Below are 18,737 nucleotides of genomic sequence, written 5' to 3'. Positions count from 1 at the left end.
CAGAGGGCACTGTGGATTCATGCTGAGAACAACCAATCTGGGCAGACAAGGTTGATTTGGTTAAAAGGATGATTACAGGGGGAGTGAGTGTCTCAGTCCTTAAAGTACTTGGTTTCTAAGCATGGGGACCTGCAAGCCAGGTAGCCTCTCTTAATTGCTAAGTTGGCCAGTGAGAATCCTGGCTAACAAACAAACAAACATGGATAGAACTTGAGAAGCCATATGGGAGGTTGTCCTCTGGTCTCCAAATGTACACACACAAACACACACACACACACACACACACACACAATGTATACACATGCAGAGGGCTTTCCATGAGGGCCACCTTTCTAACTAGCCAGTTCTAGTTCATATTTTAAGAAACTAAAAGTCCCGAAAGTCCAGAAGATCCCTGAGAGGGGCTACTGTGTCACAGAAGCCAGCGTGTTCTAGAAATCTGTGGCACTGTAGAGCTTTGCAGTGTTGAGCTTGCCCAGGGGAGGCACACATTAACCTATCACTGAGAAATACAAGAGATGAACAGTTGGGTAGACCCCAAGGTTGCTGCCCATCGCTCTGCAATGCACAGGAAAGCCTCGGTCCCCACAGGCCTGAAACAGCAAGAGCAACTCCTGGGCTAGAGGTTTTTATTAAGAATGAGTCAGGGATGGCTCATGTGCAAGGAGGCTACGGCACGGGGAGCAGGAGAATGGAAGAGGGAAGGAGAAGGAAGGTCGGATGCTGCATCAGCCGAGCCCTCAGTCAGAAGTGCCTGGCCTCAGGCATCACTCGCAGGCACACGAGTGTGAAGCAGTGTTTTCATGTGTGTCAGTGCTCATCTCAAATGCACCAGTGTGTGCCATTCACAACCTCCTGGCTGCACGTGGCTCTGGGTCTGACATGAGAGACTCCATCTTTGGCATCAACAGCTTTCACACCCAAGCAAAGAGGGATCACACCCAAAATGTTGACAGTGATGATTAGGGATACCTGATGATGAAAGAGATTGTCCCCTGAGTGGGAAAGACCCCTGACCTGGGGGGCAAGTGGGACTGGTTTGGAAGCTTATGGAAGTCCTCTTATCCCTCTGGAGGAGCAGGTGACCTGGGGATCTCTCCTCAGGGGAGTGACTGCTGGCTGGTTGAAGGTTTCCCCTTCTGCAGTGAAGCCTGAGGGTAGGGATATCCTCCTACGCCCTCCATGCCCAAGGAGGAGATCGTATGGTTTGTGACAGGCACATGTGGTCCCCAAGCTCCAAATAATTCAGAACAGACCTATGGATACTCCATGGCTGTGCCAAGGACATTGGCTCTGAGAGTCTGACATCCTTGAGTAACCAGGTCCCAGGACTCCTGAACCAAAAGATAGAGCTACCAAGAGCAAAAGTTGGCTGGTCCTGGTTGGGTCTCTGGCAGGACATGACTGTGGAGCAATGTGGATGAAACAAGGACTTTAGGCTTAGACAACACCAGTGATGCTGAGACCCTGGCAGGTAGGACATTGTGGAGATGCTGGGAACCAGGGGCCATTGGGTAGCACCAGGACACCGTGAGGCTGGAGGGCAGGAGTAGAGGGTGCTCCCGAGAGAGGAAGCAAGCAGTCAGGGAAAGTGCACCAGGGCAGAAGCCGAAGTTTTCCAAGGCCTGTCTCCACCACCTCCAGTCATCCCAGGCACTTGGTGGTCATGTCATTTCCACTTTCTAAGGTAGGTGGCATCCCCTCTCTCAAGACCCGCCTTCAACCCTTGGCCCAAACTGAACCACAAGGCTGCAGCCACAGAGGAAGCGAGGCAGGCAGTAGGTCCATCTCAGCAGGGTTCCAGCTACAGATTGCTTCTTCTCTGCAGCATCTTCCTTGAGTTTTCTCCATTGCCAGCGTCGCTGTCCTGCTGACCCAGCCTTCTGCTGCTGTGGACACAGATCGGACATGAATGCTGCGCTATGGATGCAGGACCAGCCAGCCGGAAGAAGTGAAACTTCCGGGGGGTGGACACAATGTGCAAACACCCGGCAGAAGCCACCCAGCACCAGAGGAGAATGGAGACACCGGCTCAGTTGCCCCAGCCGCCCAGAGCTGATTCACCAGCGACAGTACCCAGTAATGCAGACAACTCCTGTTATGGTCCCTCGCTGCCCATTATTCTCAATTTTATTACCAGCATTTCCTGGGCCTCACGGGAGTACCCCAAGAAGGGTCACCTCCAGTCTTCAGACAATTGACAGATGTCAGGAGAAAGGCAGTGGGCTAGGATCCTTCGTACCTGAGTGGTCCTGTGGTGTGGTCCGCCTGGGTAGGGTGATCCTTGTTGGGCGGCCCCAGGTCCTCTCTTTCCCGAGGTGGGGGCTTCTTTCGTCTGGTCCTTACCGGCTTCTCTGCAGAAGACAGACAGGCCCAGGATCACTCCGTGACTTTAGGCGGCGCTTCCTGCCTCCACGATTTATAAGCAACCCTGGTGGGCAGGTGAACTCTGTACCCACTGTGCCCACATCACTGCTAAGCAAGCTGAATATCAGGAAGCAAAGCATTTCCCCACACCCCACAGCCTCCTCTCGACAGAGCTAAGATGGAAGTGGGTGCACCAGGCTCTTTTTCTGCTTCACCCACAGCATCCAGGATCCAGGAGACAGGAATGGGAGAGGGCAGAGGGCAGAGTGCAGGTGCTGGACAGAACTTGTGTGTGCAATACCCGTGAACTACTTCCACCACCAGATGACATCAGCTTGGGATGCCCCTGGTGCATCTCTGGCAGGGGAAGAGGTGTTAGCTCTCCATTTGACAGATGGGAAAATAGAGACGAGAATAAGATGAGGCCAGAGAGGAGTAGAGCCAGAAACCAGCATGGTGGGACGCTAGAGAACCAGGGTCTCTGTGATGCCCTGATGTACAGAGAACAGGGAAGTCCAGAGAAGCTGTGCAGAGCCCCCGAGGCTACACAGCTGATTAATAGTGGCTGTCCACTGGCACCCACATCTAAGCTCGATGACTATAAACTGGCATTCACTCTTCTAAGCTCAGAGCCCTTCCCGCTGCAGCAGCACAGTGCAGAGACTTACCTGGCAGTCCCCGCTTGCTGGAGAATGGCTTGTTTTCAGTAAGGGGCACTCGGGCCAGTGTCGCCAGCTCTGAGATAAAGGTCTGCTCAGCTTCCTGACAGACAGATGGAAGACGATCAGGTTGCCTCTCGGCCCCTGATCGAAGCCTTACACGGTAGGGGATGGCTGGTGGCATCATCCCATGTCCCAGTGGGGAAAAGGACCTTCCCAGCAGAACCCCATGAGGACAGGATCAGGACAGAGGGAGGGTGCCCCTCTAGACACCTGGGTCTCCGTTCCTAGTCTCACAGCCTTGTCCACAAACGAGGACACTGGGGACTCAGCCATCGCCAAACCTCAGCTCTGCTCCACTGCAGTGCACGGCTGCCAGAAGACCCGGAAGCCATGGCTTCCTAACCTTAGTTTCCCTGTCTGTAGTGAGTTTCACTGCAGCTACCACCTCAGTGGCTCTGAGAGGGTCTGAGAGCTCTCAGATCAGCTGCCATTTGCAATGGACCCCTGGGAACAAAAGTTCATTGTTCACAGGATTCTTAAGACCTCTGTCATTACTGCCACTCCTGTCCAGATGGACACGGAAAAGGCCAAATCATTGTCACATGCCTTCATTCTGAAATTCTGATTGTTTTAAAAAAATTATTTATCTATTCGTTTGTAATAGTAGCAGCAGCAGCAGCAGTAGTAGCAGGTGTGTGTGTGTGTGTGTGTGTGCGTGTGTGTGTGTGTGCCACAGTGCACACATGGTGGTCACAGGACAGCTTCCAAAGCCAGTTCTCTCCCACCACCCTGTGTTCTGGTGATGGAGCACAGGCCCAGGTTTGAGCAGCAAGTCATTTTTACCTGCAGAACCATACTGTCGTGCTCTGATTTTGTTTTAAGGCATCCTGTCATTCCCTGATATTTTTAAGACAGATAATTTGGAGGTAGAGTCACATCTCATAATCTTCCAGGTTGGGACTTTTTGTGGACTAAATGGCCTGAGATCTAAGCCTCCCTAAATGCTCTACCTGGAGTGTGAGCCTTAGTTACTGTCAGTACTGCCCAAGAGGCAGAGGTGGCAGCCCCAACACCCTGTAGCCGTCTTGGTGGTGGTCTACACACAGGGAAATGCTCTCTCCTTTCCTACGTCCAAAGCCATGGGCAGATGGGCTGCTCAGCATGTATGCCCTGCAGACACCTGCAGACTGTGGGACCTGATGTCCCCAAGGGGCTGATGCTCTCTTCACGAAGTCACACTGTGTTGGCCAATGGAACTCAGAGTCAAAGATGCCACAGACAGAGAGGTGCAGAGGTGGAGATGTTTAGAAAGGGGCACAGGATTTTGTTCTGTTTTGTTTTACAGGGTCCCATGCAGCTGGCTGTCAGCCTGGGTGTGGCCTCTCCCTTGTACCCTAGGCCACCGCCCCTAGTGACACATCTCCCAAAACTACCTGCAGTTGGGTCTCAAGCTGGGCTTCGAGCTGGTCGAGCTCGCGCGCCTTCTGCTTTTGACAGTTCAGGCGGCCTTGCTGGTGCTGTGTGAACTGGCTCAGGAATTTCTTCTGCCGTGACAGCATCCTGGTGGCATGAAGGGATCGTCAACACTGTTGGAACCCTGGGCCAAGAGGTCCCTACAAACCCCTTTCAAAAGACATGCTACACCACAGACTTGTGACCCTTCATTGCACGTGTGTTTTGAAGCCTGGAGAGGAGCCAGGAAAACGTGTGTGACTTCCCGCAATCACATTTTCCAAACAGTTCAACTCTGACCCTGAGGCTGCACGGCCATAAAGCATGGTGATATTTAAGATATCCTGCATGCACATGGCACTTAGATTCCTAGGAACGTTTGGGGACATCAGCAGGACAAAAGCAAAGTCAGTACATTCCTAGGTGGGGACTTACAATTGCACACTGGCATCTTCTCATGGGCAGAAAATCTTACCTAAAAAGAGAGGTTCCCATGAAGGGCAGAGGCATTCCAAGACCACCAAGGAAGCTCATTTTCTGGAGACAGCATCTGAGAAAACCTTATTAAAGCAGCCAGTTCACTCTGAGAGTAGGAATGGAGGTTGGGCAGAGGCCAGGTCCCTCACACCGAGAGCATGCCTTCTCTCTTGGGCACAGACCCCTTCCCTCTCTCCCTCTTCAGCAGATCGTGCTCTGGCCCTTTGAAAACAGTGACATCTATTCCTGACCTGTAGTCTGTGGCTGCTATTCTCCTTCTTTACATCTCTGGGGCAATTTCCAGAAAGGTTGACTAGTTCTGAAGGCGGAAGTTACCTTTAGCACCAATAGGCATGTCCTGGGCTACACAAGGCGTAAGAATGCTGTCTCGCCCTGCTGCTTGCTCTCTAGGCTGCTGGAATACCTTTCCTTGCTTCCTTGCATTTGGCCTGTAAATTTCTATTCATCCTGTAAGACCAAATCATCTCTCCACCCATGAACCATGTCTCTATCCATGGTCTATCCATCCATCCTTCCATTTATCCATCTCCACCCATCCACGTTCCATCAATCCATCTATGACCCAGTTATCCATCTATCCATGATCCATTTATCCATTCATCTCCATCTATCCATCACTCTGTCCATGATCCATCCATCCATATAGACCCAGCTATATAGTTCATCTAACCAGCCATGACCCATCAATCCATACATGATCCTTTATCCATTTACTTATAATTCATCCATCCATCCATCCATCCATCCATCTATCCATCCATCCATCCAGGTTCCATCCACTCATCATCTCCCCATTCATGATCTATCTATTTGTTCCCACTTTTTCTCATTAAAGTACTTCTGCCCAGACAGCCACTGTGATCTAACACTGCCACACATGTATATCATGTACTTTTATTATTGCACTTGCTCACTTCCACCTCTTATCCCCAGCCCTCACCCCATACTGATCCCTTCCCCTCCCATAACAGTTCCCTTCTAATTTCATGTTTTCTTAAAAAACTAGATTCTGCCTAAGAGAGAATGTGTGCTTGTCATTTTGAGTCTGGTTTATCTTATTTGACATGGCTATCACCTGTTCCATTCCTGTAAACGATATGCCACTTTTTTGTAATGGGTCAACGATACTTTATCAAGTATATTTATTTCTACCTATTTATCACATTTGCTTCACCCATTTCTCCACCAATGGGCCTCTGGGCTGATTGGATACCGTGCACACTGTGGAAAGCACTGTAGTAAGTGTGGGTGTGTGAGTCCCTCTGCTGCATGCTGAATAAATAAGCTGGTTAGTTTATTGTCAACTGGCCACTAACAATTCGGTCCCTTGGGAAGAAGGAACCTCAACTGAGAAAATGCCCCTGAAGAAGATTGGCCTATAGACAAGCTGGTGGGGGCATTTTCTTGATTAAAGATGAGTATGGGAGGGTCTAGCCAGTCCCACCCCTGGGCAAGTGGCCCTGAGTTGCAGAAGAAAGCAAGCTGGGAAAGCCATGAAGAACAAGCCAGTGAACAATATTCATCCACGGCCTCTGCATCAGTTCCTGCCTTGAGTTCCTGTCCTGACTTTTCTTCAGGATGGACACAGAACCCAAACAAACCCTTTCCTCCACAAATAGCTTTTGGTCATGGTGTCTATCACAACCTCGGAGACCCAGCTAGGATGCTGACTCTGGTGCCTTTGGACACAAACCCTAAATAAGTTGACCTACTGCCTCTTTACTGACCCCCAAGGCTCCTTCTTTCTATCCTGGGGATACAGTCTTTTCTTTGTCACCCTGATTCTTCTCATCCATGGGATAACAAGGAGGAAACCTCTGGTTTGTCTGTTTACTCTGCAATGGGCTAGCTCTGTCTTCATGGAGCTCTCCTTAGGAATGTCTGTTACACAGCAATGCCTAGCTTTCCAGCATGTTCCCCCCTGACTTTCAAGAAAGCTGAGTCTACTATGGACTCAAAGAGAGACCATGAGTATCCTCTCTGTCAGGCTGGCTCTCCTCTCTCATAAACCATGTGGAGTTGGACCAGGTAGCCACTGAGACCTGTCTTGTTCTGGGTCAAAGAAATCCTGTCTCTAAAAACAAACAAAAAATTAAGGTAGATGATGTTTAAGGGACAACAGTTGAGGTTATGCCTGAGCTGCCACACACACTTGTACACACACACACACACACACACACACACAAACACACATACACACACACACACATACACACATATCAGTCTTCATACAAATTCTCACCTTGAGGCTGGTTCCTGGGGAGCCCAAGATATAAATGAAAGAATTCAGAGCTGGCTGTGAGGCAGCTCTGCCAGGGAAGCCATCAATAGGCAAACCATGCAGGATCCCAAGTCCACCGTGTAGAGAGGAGTACACCCCATGCTGGGACCCCACAGACAACCCTGAGCCTCACCTCTGCTGCACCGCCTGGGTAGCTCCATGGGTATCAGCTGTCTGGTTCCCCAACGGTGCTGTCTGGCTCCCTGACGGTAGGTCACTGAATTCTTGCTTCTTCCACACCTTGTAAGTGTTGATTCTCTCACCTGGACCCACAGAGATAAGGCAATCAAGCTGTGCCTTTGAAAGGTAGACTCTTCTAGGCCTGGGGTGAAGCTGGGGACCTGGGAAAGGGGTGAGCATGACACGCCTGCTCCCATAGTGCATCACAGGCACCAGTACAGGGAAGGCCAGTGCAAGAGAATGTGATGGATGGCTGCTTCGGCACAGCAAAGCACCCGTGGCTCCCCTCTAGCTCTCTGTCGGGAGCAAGGAGAAGTGACAAGTAAGCTTCCACAGCAAGAGGCTGCCACAGAAGCCTTCCAGAGTCAGAGGCAGCAGGGAGAAGGGTTGAGTGAGCTGAGCTGGGGCTATGTGGGCCTTGGAATGCCAAGTGTGAGCGACCTTAGGAGCAGGCATCTGGCCTTGATCTCACACTCATTGCTTGCAACTCTTTATTATGTGCAGTTATCTATTCAGAAAAATTGTGACATTATTATTATTATCATCATCATCATTATTATAATTTATTATTATTATTATTATTATTACTACTACTACTACTACTACTACTACTACTACTATTATTATTACTATTATGTGTTGCCCTGGCTGAGAGTGCTATCTGTTGCATAATTACTATAGTGCCACCTTTACCTAGGAATCCATGCTTGACCACAGATGACAGACAACCCTCCTGGAGATGCCCCTCTGCCAAATTACCCAATACCTACGGAGTAGTTTGGAGAAGGGGGATACATGGTTCTGGACTTTGCTGGTAGTGAGGTCCCCAGCAGCTACTGAACTGGCTGGGCCTGAGCAGCCACCATGCACAGAGGGGTTTCATCAGCAGTTATGGACAGGCTTCCTGGGCCCTGCTACTTAGGGAAGCAGTTCTTTCAAGAGAGGGGGCTTGTTGCACTCTGTCAGGGAAGCCAATGCCGCACACCTGCAGTAAAGCTAGGGAGTAGGAGAATGGGCTGTCAGAGCTCAGAGGACAGGAGGGTGAGTCCAGCCCTAAGTCCACAGATGGCAAGCTGAGGCCTAGTGTGGGGAGATGTCAGGTCCTGGTACTGACTGCTTTGCGGATGTGCAGGTGTCTATTGCTAAGCAAGCCCAAATCTCTCTGAAAAACTGTGATGGGGAACCTGGAGTTCCTGATGGATTCCTGAGCGCATGCCAGATCTCAACTGAACCCTCCTGAATGAGGGGAGGGTGAGGCAGGTGGCAACTGAACCCAGTTGAGAGCAGTGACAGCCACAAAGGGCACTCCAGGACCCTTTTCCTGTCCCTCCACCTGGGGCTCAATCCGAGCCCATCCTGGGGGGAATGCAGTAAAGCATGTGAGCTACGGAGTCAGTGCTGCTTTGAGGACCCTCGTGCAGGGAGGCCGGAAGGTTAGGAAAAGCCCAAGGGAGCTCTGGGTGTTATTTTAAGTGTTGTTGTGGAAGGGGTGGCTTTCATCCATTGCTTTACAGGTATGACGGTGGGAGGGGATTAGCTATAGAAGGCCTGGGTAGTACATTCTCAGGGTCTCAGGAGTTCTGCGGGGCCCAGTCTTACTCCTGGTTACTGCATCTCTTTGGCTACCAGGAAGCTCAAAGATGGAACGACTTCTGTTTCTCTGCAGGACCTACAAGCATTCATCCCAGAGACTTCTCAGACACCATCTAGACTTGCTGTGTGGTATACACATGATCTTTCGCCTCCCTTGACCCTTTATAAAGGCTTTTGAGTCAAAAAGGGAAACACACATGCATGCATGCACACATGAACATGCGCAAACAAATTGGATTCTCCAGGTGGGCAACACCGACTCCACTCTTGCAAAGCCACCACTGACCTCTAGCTGGGGAGACACCTACCCTGCAGGGTCTTCAGGCGCTGCAGCACTTGCTCCTCGTGGGCCTGCAGGAGCTTCCCGACGCGCTGGTAATATGCCTGCACGAGGTGGCCGACACTGGTGCTGGTCACATACACACTCTCCACCACCGTATCCACCAGCGTCTTCTGTGGTAAGCAGGAGAGACAGGGACACCTGGACGGTCACACCTGCCCTGCACTGAACTTTCTACCCTCTTCCCAACCCGGACTGTCCAGGACTCAGGCAGGGTGAGCATGGTTGCTTTCAGCCAGTCATGATGATCTTACTTCCCTTTGGCAAGGATGGTCAAGATAGTGGTTTTAATCTAGTTCTGGCCAATCAAGGTGTAACACTGGGAAGCCTGCTGGGGATGGGCCATTTCCTTCCTGAGCATTAGCACAAAGCCTTACTGGGTAAGAGACGCCATCGGTTCCATCATCCTGCCAGCCTGTACATATCTGTGTTTGCTAGGCCACAGACACCATGGCCTTCGGCCTTAGTCAGACTTCTCACCTCATGGATCCAGTGGGTAACCAAGGAGATATAGGGTGGGCACTGGAGATGAGCCAAGACCTGGCTCCAGCTTCATTTCTATTCTCACTACCTGCCATGCTTTCAGGGTATCTTTTGTACAATGAGAAACCTCACTTTCCTCATCTGTAAATTTGAAAGGAGGATCCAACCTGGGCTGTGTAGAATCTGAGGAAGCAGGGTGGAGAAGGCACCCAGATGTTGTACCACACTCATATGACCGCTGTCACTATTTTGACCACTGTCACTTAGGCCTGGCAACCAACAGAAACAGCGAGCCACTGCCAACTCATCCAAGCTGAGCTGTGGATCATGAAGCTGCCAGGGTCTGCCTGCAAAGCCTCAGGGAAAGCCACACCACTTCTCTGGGATCTGGTTTTGCTGTGCAGTACACAGTGGAGAGGGAAACCAGTCAGGTGTGCCTCTGGCTGATACAGAACTAGAGTTGACAGGACACAGCTCAGGGCTGCATGATTCTTGGCTGGCAAGCCGGGCACATGCCATAGGCTGGAAGCTCAAAGAGAAGCAGAGCAAAAGCCATTCTTCCTGCCCCTTGGTGTCAAGGGACAGGGCCTGGCTCTCACCTTGAAGTCTTCCTTGTCTCTTGTCCGGCCCTTACTGGCCACATTTCTTGCATGCACCAACAATGCTTGCCCAACGGCCCTCTCTGAGTGCATCTGTAGCAGCTGCCCTGCCTCTTGCACCTCTGTAAGGAGCTGCTGCTGGAGCCGCAGGCCTGTCTGCTGTGCCTCATCTTCCAGTCTAGCTGCCTCCTCCAGGATCCGTGCTTCCTACAAGGGAAGACAAGCTATTCCCCAGCCAGAATGGCTGGGCCTTGTGCTGGGCTGAAAGCTGGGGAAAGGAAAGAAAGGGTGGGCAGATTCTAGGCTTGAAATACTAGCCCCAAGGATAAGCCTAGGTGTCTGTTGATAGTCCTCTCCCTCATCCAAAGGCATTTATTGAGCATCAGTTGTGGGCTTGGTGTGATCCATGGACCTTCACAAAATGAGGGCCTTGTTCATCCTTCTAGAACACGGTGAAGCCTGACTACTAGGACTGACAAAGTCTCAGAGGCTCAGAGAAGCTGAGTGACTTTCTAAAAGGCAAACTGCACAGCTAGGCTGATATCAGGTCCAACTTTGGGGACATCATAGAAGCTATGGTGGGGCACATGGCACCAGAGACAAATAGGGGGATGGGAACTAGGGACTTGGGGCTGCTTCTGCTTAGGGTGGAAAGATGGGGAACTGGGAACTAGAGCTAGAGAAGTAATCTGTTTGCTCACTTTAAGGAGGAGCTAGTGACTGGGGTCCTGTGTCATCAGCATGACAGATACTATCATAGCTTCTGTGGCTTAGGGCTGAAGAGATTCATGCAGGAAACCTAGGGCAGCTGGTAGGGATTCAAAGCCCAGCTTTGACACTCGCCTATGATTTCAATTTGTTAAAATCTTCACAGAGCAGGAAGGGCCTCTTCCAGTGCCATCTGTGTGCCCACTGTCCCTGAGACTTCATTTAGATTCCTGGTGGAATTCTCTTCATTTCACCTTCACTAGAATCCCTTGACCTGTGTGTCTCCTCAGAGTCACTTCTACCACCCAACTTTAAGAGCTGGACCATGTACCCTCAAATGTACTTGTTTAAATTCTAATCATAAGACTTCAGTGTTGAACAGCATGGACATAGGACATGGGCAATTAATCCAGAAGGGTTGTGCGCTTGGGGCTCCATTCATGGTACCTGAAGTTCTCCTAAGAGGAGGTGAGGATCTCAGTACACACAGAACACAAGAGTAGAATGTGTCTGTAAACCAAGGAACAAAGTCTGGGGAGAAACCTGCCCTGCCCTACCTAGACCTCAGCCCTCAGGCACCCCTTCCTGGGAGCCAATGAGGCCCTGTGGGTCAAGTCCCAACCTGGGCCTCTTGTCACACTGTCCAGCAAACTCCTGGGGTATCAGGATCCAAATGTGACAAGCAGGATTGGAACTTGGGTCTAATGGAGCACTTTCAGGCAGGGTTTTTTGGGGGGGAACCACACTGTGTTCTCACCAGGGCTCTGAGCAGCTGCCATTGATGCTCCTCCAGGCAGGGGGAGGCTCCCTGCTCCAGAGCCAGCTGCTCTCGCAGCTCCTGCAGGAGCCTCTTCTTCCCAGAGAGCCTCATTTGAGCCAGGGCAGTGGTGGTGGTGCCTCGGAGGGCCAGTCTACGCAGAGCGGAGCAGAGCAGCAGCTCGTGGCCCTGCAGGATGCCTCGTGTGGACCTGTGCGAGAGAGCAAGGCTGGTCAGAGCTCTAGGAAGTCCTGGGCCAGTGAGGGGTCACACCCAGAGGATGAATGGGAGTCAACCATCCCACCACCCACCTGGTGACATCCAGCCAGATCCTTCACAAGTTCAGAGGGACATGCAGCGGCTATGGTGCCTGCTCAGTTCCATTACACAAATTCTAAACACGTTTAAAGCCAGAACAAGCACTTGAGTTCCCACGCCCATAGGTCAAGGCAACACGAGGCCAGGCGAAGGGGCCAGTGTTTTGTTTGTAATGTACAGTGTTTCAGAGAGGCTGAGAAACCGGACAGAGCTTTGGAAGTCAGTGAGTGACAAAAGGCAGATATGGGATACACTCCAGGTTTTCTGCAGTGGCCCTTATCCTGGAGGTGTGTCACCTCCTCTTACAAAGCCCTACCATGGAACCAGTCAGCCCCCAGGGATGGGGTTCATCTGCCATAACCAAAAATCCCTAGTAGGAGGGAGACAAGCGTTCTGGGGAGTTTGACACCATAAAATCTGGACTTCCTCTCCGCAGTCATTCAGCAAGTATCCGGTGATCAGTCGATAAAAATAACAGTCATACAAACAGGAAAAATGACCCCCCCAAGTGGAAAGATAACAGAAAAGCTACAAGGTAGTACATGGACCAAAAGTCTGGAGCAGTGTGGAATTATGTGTGGAAGGTGCTGGAGAGTCTAGTAAGTAGAAAATTGAATCCTAAGAGACAGAAGACTGGTCTATATTAAATATAAATGGACCAAATATTAGTACAGCTCAGGACATAGGCTCCACGCTATCTGAACATCTGTGAGCCGACAGTGTTCAATGAGTCACCCTGGTCCATCCTGCTTATCTCTCTCCCTTCTGATGCTTCACTTACCCCATCCATTAAAACAGGCACACCTGCTGCCATCCTATCCACAGGAGCCACATGCCTGTTGCCATAACACCCGCTACCATAGCCACTCACTTTCTGTACCAAACACTGCCAAAGCCACTACCGGCTAGTGTTCCACCCACCACAACGGCCACACCTGCAGCCACACCAACCCATCACTGTGTGGCTGTGACCACCTCTACCACAGCCACACTCCTGCTTCTGTACTCACCTCTCCTGTGGCCACACATGTGATACCTATATAAACCAGGTCTTTGGGGAAAATATGGGTCACTAAAAAAAGAGTATCTGTCATTTTTCTTTTAGAAAGTGAGGAAAAATATTTTCACCAAACAGAAAAAAAAAAACATGCAGCATGAACAGCAAAAATGTGGAAAGGGAATATATAGTTGACTGATGAATGGAGAGTGACTGTAAATGCCCACAGAGGATCTCTGTGATGACAGATGTTTCCAACATCTGGACCATGTGTGGTAACAGAAGTAAAATTGCAAATTTACCAAAGATCTGGAATCGTACTCAAACCCAACATGCATAAATGCACCTCACAAGAGCTATTCCAAAAAGTCTCTACCAAGCAGAATGCTGTGAAACATTCCTTAGCACTGCTTGCTAGTGAAGACCACTGGAACGGTGCATCTTTACTAACAGGGGAAGCAGGGGCAGCCAATGTGCCCACACTGCAGTTAGCACACACACATGGAGGTTAGCCCAGAGTCTCACACAGACAGAGCCCATCCTTCAGGGTTCATACTCACTCTTCAGAGAGGCCACTGAATCGGCTCAGGACCCTATGAATGGTGCTCTCCTGGTGCTCCCGCAGCTGCCTCTGCAGCACCGTGGACAGCGCACACTCCTCCAGCCACACCTGTGCTCAGAGGGACAGAGAAGCATGAAGCAGCTGGACCCCTTTTTAACAAGTCCCTTTCTTTCCTGATCCTCTTAACATCTTCCCTTGTGCCCTCAGGCCCACAGTCCTTCCTATGATCATATGATCAGAAGGAAGGCTTTCATCTCACGCAGCAAGGCATGTGGTGGTGGCACATGCCTTTAATCCCAGCACTCGGGAGGCAGAGGCTGGTGGATCTCTGTGAGTTCGAGGCCAGCCTGGTCTACAAGAGCTAGCTAGTTCCAGGACAGAATCCAAAGCTACAGAGAAACCCTCAATAAGAAGAGAGAGAGAGAGAGAGAGAGAGAGAGAGAGAGAGAGAGAGAGAGAGAGAGAGAGAGAGAGATTAAAAAAAGAGTTCCTTCTCAGTTTCTTGAGTTTTAACAGGCTGTCTCCTGTCTCTGCCAGCCTGGAGTCTTCAGAGCCTGGCCACTGGATGGAGCACAGGTCTTAGCAGAAGCCTTGCAGCTCAGACTTCCATTCCCTGGCCTGCAATTCTTTGCCTACACTGTCTAGCATCCTTCTTTGACTCCAACTCTTATGCTTCTCTTTCAGCCCTGTTGTTTCTGCAGCCACAGCTCTGCACTGTCTCCTCTGTCCTCTGATTCACTGCCTTTCACTTCATGACTTCCTGGGTGAACTTGCAGGTGTGTTCACATCCTGGTCCTCCTTCTGGGACTGCTGGGGAAGCTTGGTAACCATGAATTTGTTTTCTTGGGGGCACTGGACATCACCCCAGGGCCTTGAGCATGTTCAGCATTTACTCTGGCACTGAGCACATCCTCAGATATTTGAACCACATCTCTGTTGTGTCTCTAAGAGGCCCTTAGGAATGCCCAGCATCTGAAATCCCTCATCCTAAATCTCAAATCCATAGCCCAGCCCAGATCCCAGGTGACACACCCGCCTGTCCTGTTCCAAGAGGTCACACAGGAGTTCCCACTGCCGTCTGCGAAATCGGTCCACCTGCCCCAGCTGTCTCGCTGCCTGCTCCTGGACCTGTTGCCTCAGGGCCTCGCATTCTGCCACGGGGAGACTGCTCACTTCTGGGAGCGTCTTCAGGAACAGAGTGTCCACAAACTTCTGGAAGGTTTCCATGGTGCCACAGTACAGCTCCTAAAGAGAGGACCACACTGGGGTTATGGGTCAGGTTCCACATCCCTGCCATGCTGAGGACTAAGGTTCCAAACTGAAACAGAGCACATGATAATAAGCAAGACAGACAACAGGAACAAAACGCACATACATGGCAGTTATCACAAGCAAACCATCTGCCTTCCAGAGTGGTTATAAGAAACGGGCCTTAAGTAGTGGTGGTTGCTCTACTCATGCTTACCCAAGATAAGCAAAGGGCTGTGATGAGAAACAGCATTGCTTAGTTTAAGAAGAGACAACCAGACGTTTTAGAATCCAAAAGTTCTAAGAACTCAATCTACCATTTTAATTACAGTCATCTAGAAGCGGGTGAAGAGCTACCCCGTGCATTAGAAGGCACATCAGGGGAAAGCCGGGACAAGGCAAGGAGGATACAGGATGGTCACAGTGCAGGAGATGAAGGCAACAGAGAGACCAGGAGGTCCAATAGGGGTCACTGCTGTCCCCAAGCAAGGGACATGAGAGTTGGAGCAGAAGTGGCATTTGGAGAAATAACCAAATTTCTCAAAACTAATAGAAGAAGTTTACAGACAAGGGCACCAAGGCCACAGAACGGATGGCACCTAATGGATCCTGGGCAGCATCAGTCAGAACAGCTGTGCTTCGAGCCTTCTAACTTTCTTTCTAACTCGAATCTGCAATGCTGACTCCTGCTCCATGCAGGGACACCTCCTTCAGACAGACAACTGTCTTTGGGTTCACCTTCACCCTGCACCTCCACGGGCCACTCACTCTCCTCTCTGTGTTGATAAGTGTTTGGTAATGGAGTCAACAAGGATCGGGATGCCACCAGTTCCAGCTGTTGTCCCAAGTTCTCCCAGGCATTGAACTGTCATAGTACCACTGTGAAGGAAGACTGAGGTCCTATTACATAGATGGAGAAACAGGGCTGGAAGGAAAGACCAGGTAGGTGAGGCAGAGCCTGACACAGAGCTGGGCACCTGAGCCACCTCTCCCAACAGTGCTGCCTAGCTCTGAGGTGTGGTATATCATTCCTTACCAGCATCCTTTACCCCTCTTCCATCCCTCAGCCCGGGTTCTGCCCTTCTCACCAGCATTCCCCAGGGCCCTGCACCTGGAGGTCTTCATGCACTTCTTCCTGTCTCCTCAAAGCCAGCTGTGAGGAAAAACGGGCAGCTCTAACTTGCCCGTGCACAGATTCAAAGCCATATTAACCTCTCAGTTTCCAACATGGATTTGAAGAACCCATAACAAAGATGTTGTCTGTGGCTCCTCCAAGCAGCAAATAAAATGCCACTTGATCGTGTCCTTAGTGTCCCAGCTCAGAGGACAGGAGGACACAGAGCAGAAGGTTGCTCTGTTGTCTGGCTAGATCACTGGAATCTTCATTGCTAACTTGACAGACTTGGAGTCACCTGGGAGACACACCTACAAGTGAGTCTGTGGGGAAATTTATAGATACACTTAACCAAGGAGGGGAATCATTCACCCTGATTGTGAGCAGTCCCATTCCGTGAAGAGAGATTCCAGGTTGAATAAAAGGAGGCAAGCTGAGTACCAGCATGCATGTTTCTCTGAATCTTGATGGCAGGTGCAATGTGGCCAGATGCCTTATGTTTCAGATGCTGTGCATTTCCCACCATGATGGACTGAGGAGCCACAACCAACCCTTTCTTAACTCATTTTTCTCAGGTGTTTTGTTATAGCAACAAGAAGAGCAGCATAATCACATACTTGGCAGAGTGCAGCCATGGCCTCCGTGATCCTGATATCCTCTTCCTCCTCTTGGTCACTCCGGGTCAGCCACTGCCTCTCCAGGACCTCATGAAAAGCCTGTAGTTAAAACAGGAACCGAGTACAGAAGAAAATGGCACTCTTTGTTTTTTTTTTTTGGAAAATCTTTCCCTATCCCCAATGACTGACTGACATCTCAAATGGGAGGAATATTCACTCCAATATATTGTGAGGAAACTGAGTAATGATGCTGTCACATGGCTTCAGTGGCTCCACTCCCATGGCCAAGGATAGCTCTGAGAAAGGCTTGGGTCTTTCACACTCTGTACCATGAACCATCATTTGGGTATGCTTGCTATAGATTGCCCACCTTCTCTCAGCAGCCCAGGTTAGGATGCTCATCATCAGTGGCACATGAAAGGAGTCAGGGACACAGAGACTGAGCCACTTGGCTATGGGCATGTGCCTGGCACAAGGAGGCCTGAGTTGAAGTCTAGTCTGATGGACCAGGCTCAATTTGCAAGAGCAAGGAACTGGGGATAGAGTAGAGGCAGAGTCACCTTGAGGAACTCCCCCAGGTCTGAGGTCAGCTGGGAATCAGCCAGGAAACTTCTCTGTTCTTCTTCTTGGATTTGTGTGAGCTCCGCCATCACTTCTGCCTGGTGAGCCAGAGACGCCTGGACCAGGTCTTTGCTCCTCTGAAGGAATTCTGGAGTTGGAAAGAACCACAGAATAGGAGGTGACTCTCTAGCAGAATCATGGTGAACTGCTCCTACAACCTACCAGGCAGTCCTCTGCAGGTCATAGACCTACTCTCCTGTGCAGGCCTCATTGATGATGACCCCAAGAATCTTGAGGCTGAGTCTACCTCCAGCTAGCTCTGTGAGCAGGAGCAGACACAGGGAACCTGTGTAGCTTTCCTTCACCGATGCTGACCTGATTCACGATCACCAGCTAGTCCTTCAGCTGGGCAGGGCTGGGGTTGCCTGTGCTTAGCATGGATCACCCCTGGGCATGTCTAGGTCCATTCTGGTTGACACCCTCTCCCTTACTCTGCTCCACTGAATCCCAGGTGGTACCGCCTTGACACTGGGGTCTTGTCAAGATGAGCCACTGATAATAGACTATGGCCCTGCTCTCACACAGGCTATGATCACCCTGCTCTGCAGGGAGGGAGGCTGAGCCTGGCAGTGGCAGCCCATCGCTAGTACTGGAAGGGAAGGCAGCCCTGACATAGTGTCACAGACTATACTATGCCAGGTCTCTAACTCAGGCTCACTCGCTCACCCCTGCCAAAGCACTCTGCCTCTTCCCAGAAGGCCTTGTGCTGTTGGGTCAGAAGGTCCTCCTTTTGCCTCCCAGACAGCTGTCCCTGGACTGTCAGCAGCTCCAGGCCATGGGAGATAGCAGCCAGCCGGCATTTGGTCTCCTCCTGGATTTGGTTCCTCAGGAACTCTACCATTCTTGCCATGTGGGCCCGACCCAGTGATCTCTCCAGGGCATCCTACAGGGAGACACGAGACAATGGCTGGACATGAGGGCTCTGCCTTTGTGGAGGAGGTAGTGGGCTCCATTCCCACATTGCATTCCAAACACAATGAACTCCCTCTCTCCCCATTAGCATCTTAGGCTGGGATGGAAGCCTCCCCATGAATTCAGAGTTTGGGATAAGTCACTGTGCATGTAGAACCAGTATGTCTGCTTCTTTAGGGGGCTACTTCAGAGCCCCATCCTGTCCTGGCTCCAACCCTTCAAACATTGTCCTCTAGTCAAGTTCAGATTCTGGGACTCTGTCTCCCACACCTCTCTGCTCCTGGCTGTCAGCCTAAGATGGACCACTGGGTGGTGATCTGTCAGAGCCCAAGCATTAGAATCTTTAAAAAATCCCCAGAAGCCGGGTGGTGGTGGCGCACGCCTTTAATCCCAGCACTCGGGAGGCAGAGGCAGGCGGATCTCTGTGA

General features: G+C 50.8%; 1 protein-coding gene across 5 annotated transcripts in view; it reads right to left on the bottom strand.

Annotated features, from left to right (window-relative positions):
- Positions 1-612: 612 nt before the first annotated feature.
- The window catches only part of Evc (EvC ciliary complex subunit 1), a 38,766-nt gene continuing 20,641 nt past the window's right edge, over positions 613-18,737 (bottom strand). The window contains exons 9-21 of one of the 5 annotated variants that reach the window (XM_038337124.1): positions 18,064-18,280; positions 17,337-17,485; positions 16,777-16,875; positions 14,830-15,042; positions 13,796-13,905; positions 11,921-12,131; positions 10,456-10,662; positions 9,342-9,486; positions 7,394-7,601; positions 4,463-4,589; positions 3,036-3,129; positions 2,243-2,354; positions 613-1,889 (exon numbers count right to left, since the gene is read on the bottom strand). In XM_038337124.1, the coding sequence (XP_038193052.1) occupies positions 1,805-1,889; positions 2,243-2,354; positions 3,036-3,129; positions 4,463-4,589; positions 7,394-7,601; positions 9,342-9,486; positions 10,456-10,662; positions 11,921-12,131; positions 13,796-13,905; positions 14,830-15,042; positions 16,777-16,875; positions 17,337-17,485; positions 18,064-18,280 (1,977 nt within the window). In that variant the 3' untranslated portion in view covers positions 613-1,804. Of the gene's footprint in view, positions 1,890-2,242; positions 2,355-3,035; positions 3,130-4,462; positions 4,590-7,393; positions 7,602-9,341; positions 9,487-10,455; positions 10,663-11,920; positions 12,132-13,795; positions 13,906-14,829; positions 15,043-15,879; positions 16,199-16,776; positions 16,876-17,336; positions 17,486-18,063; positions 18,281-18,737 lie in introns of those variants that run through there. The other 4 variants (XM_038337133.1, XM_038337141.1, XM_038337150.1 and 1 more) reach the window with 4 other exon arrangements.

The sequence above is a fragment of the Arvicola amphibius genome, chromosome 1 (genome assembly GCF_903992535.2).
Source record: "Arvicola amphibius chromosome 1, mArvAmp1.2, whole genome shotgun sequence".
In the NCBI taxonomy this organism is placed as follows: Eukaryota; Metazoa; Chordata; class Mammalia; order Rodentia; family Cricetidae; genus Arvicola; species Arvicola amphibius.
Note: the sequence above shows the minus strand (reverse complement) of the source record. Positions and strands in the feature narration are given on the sequence as shown.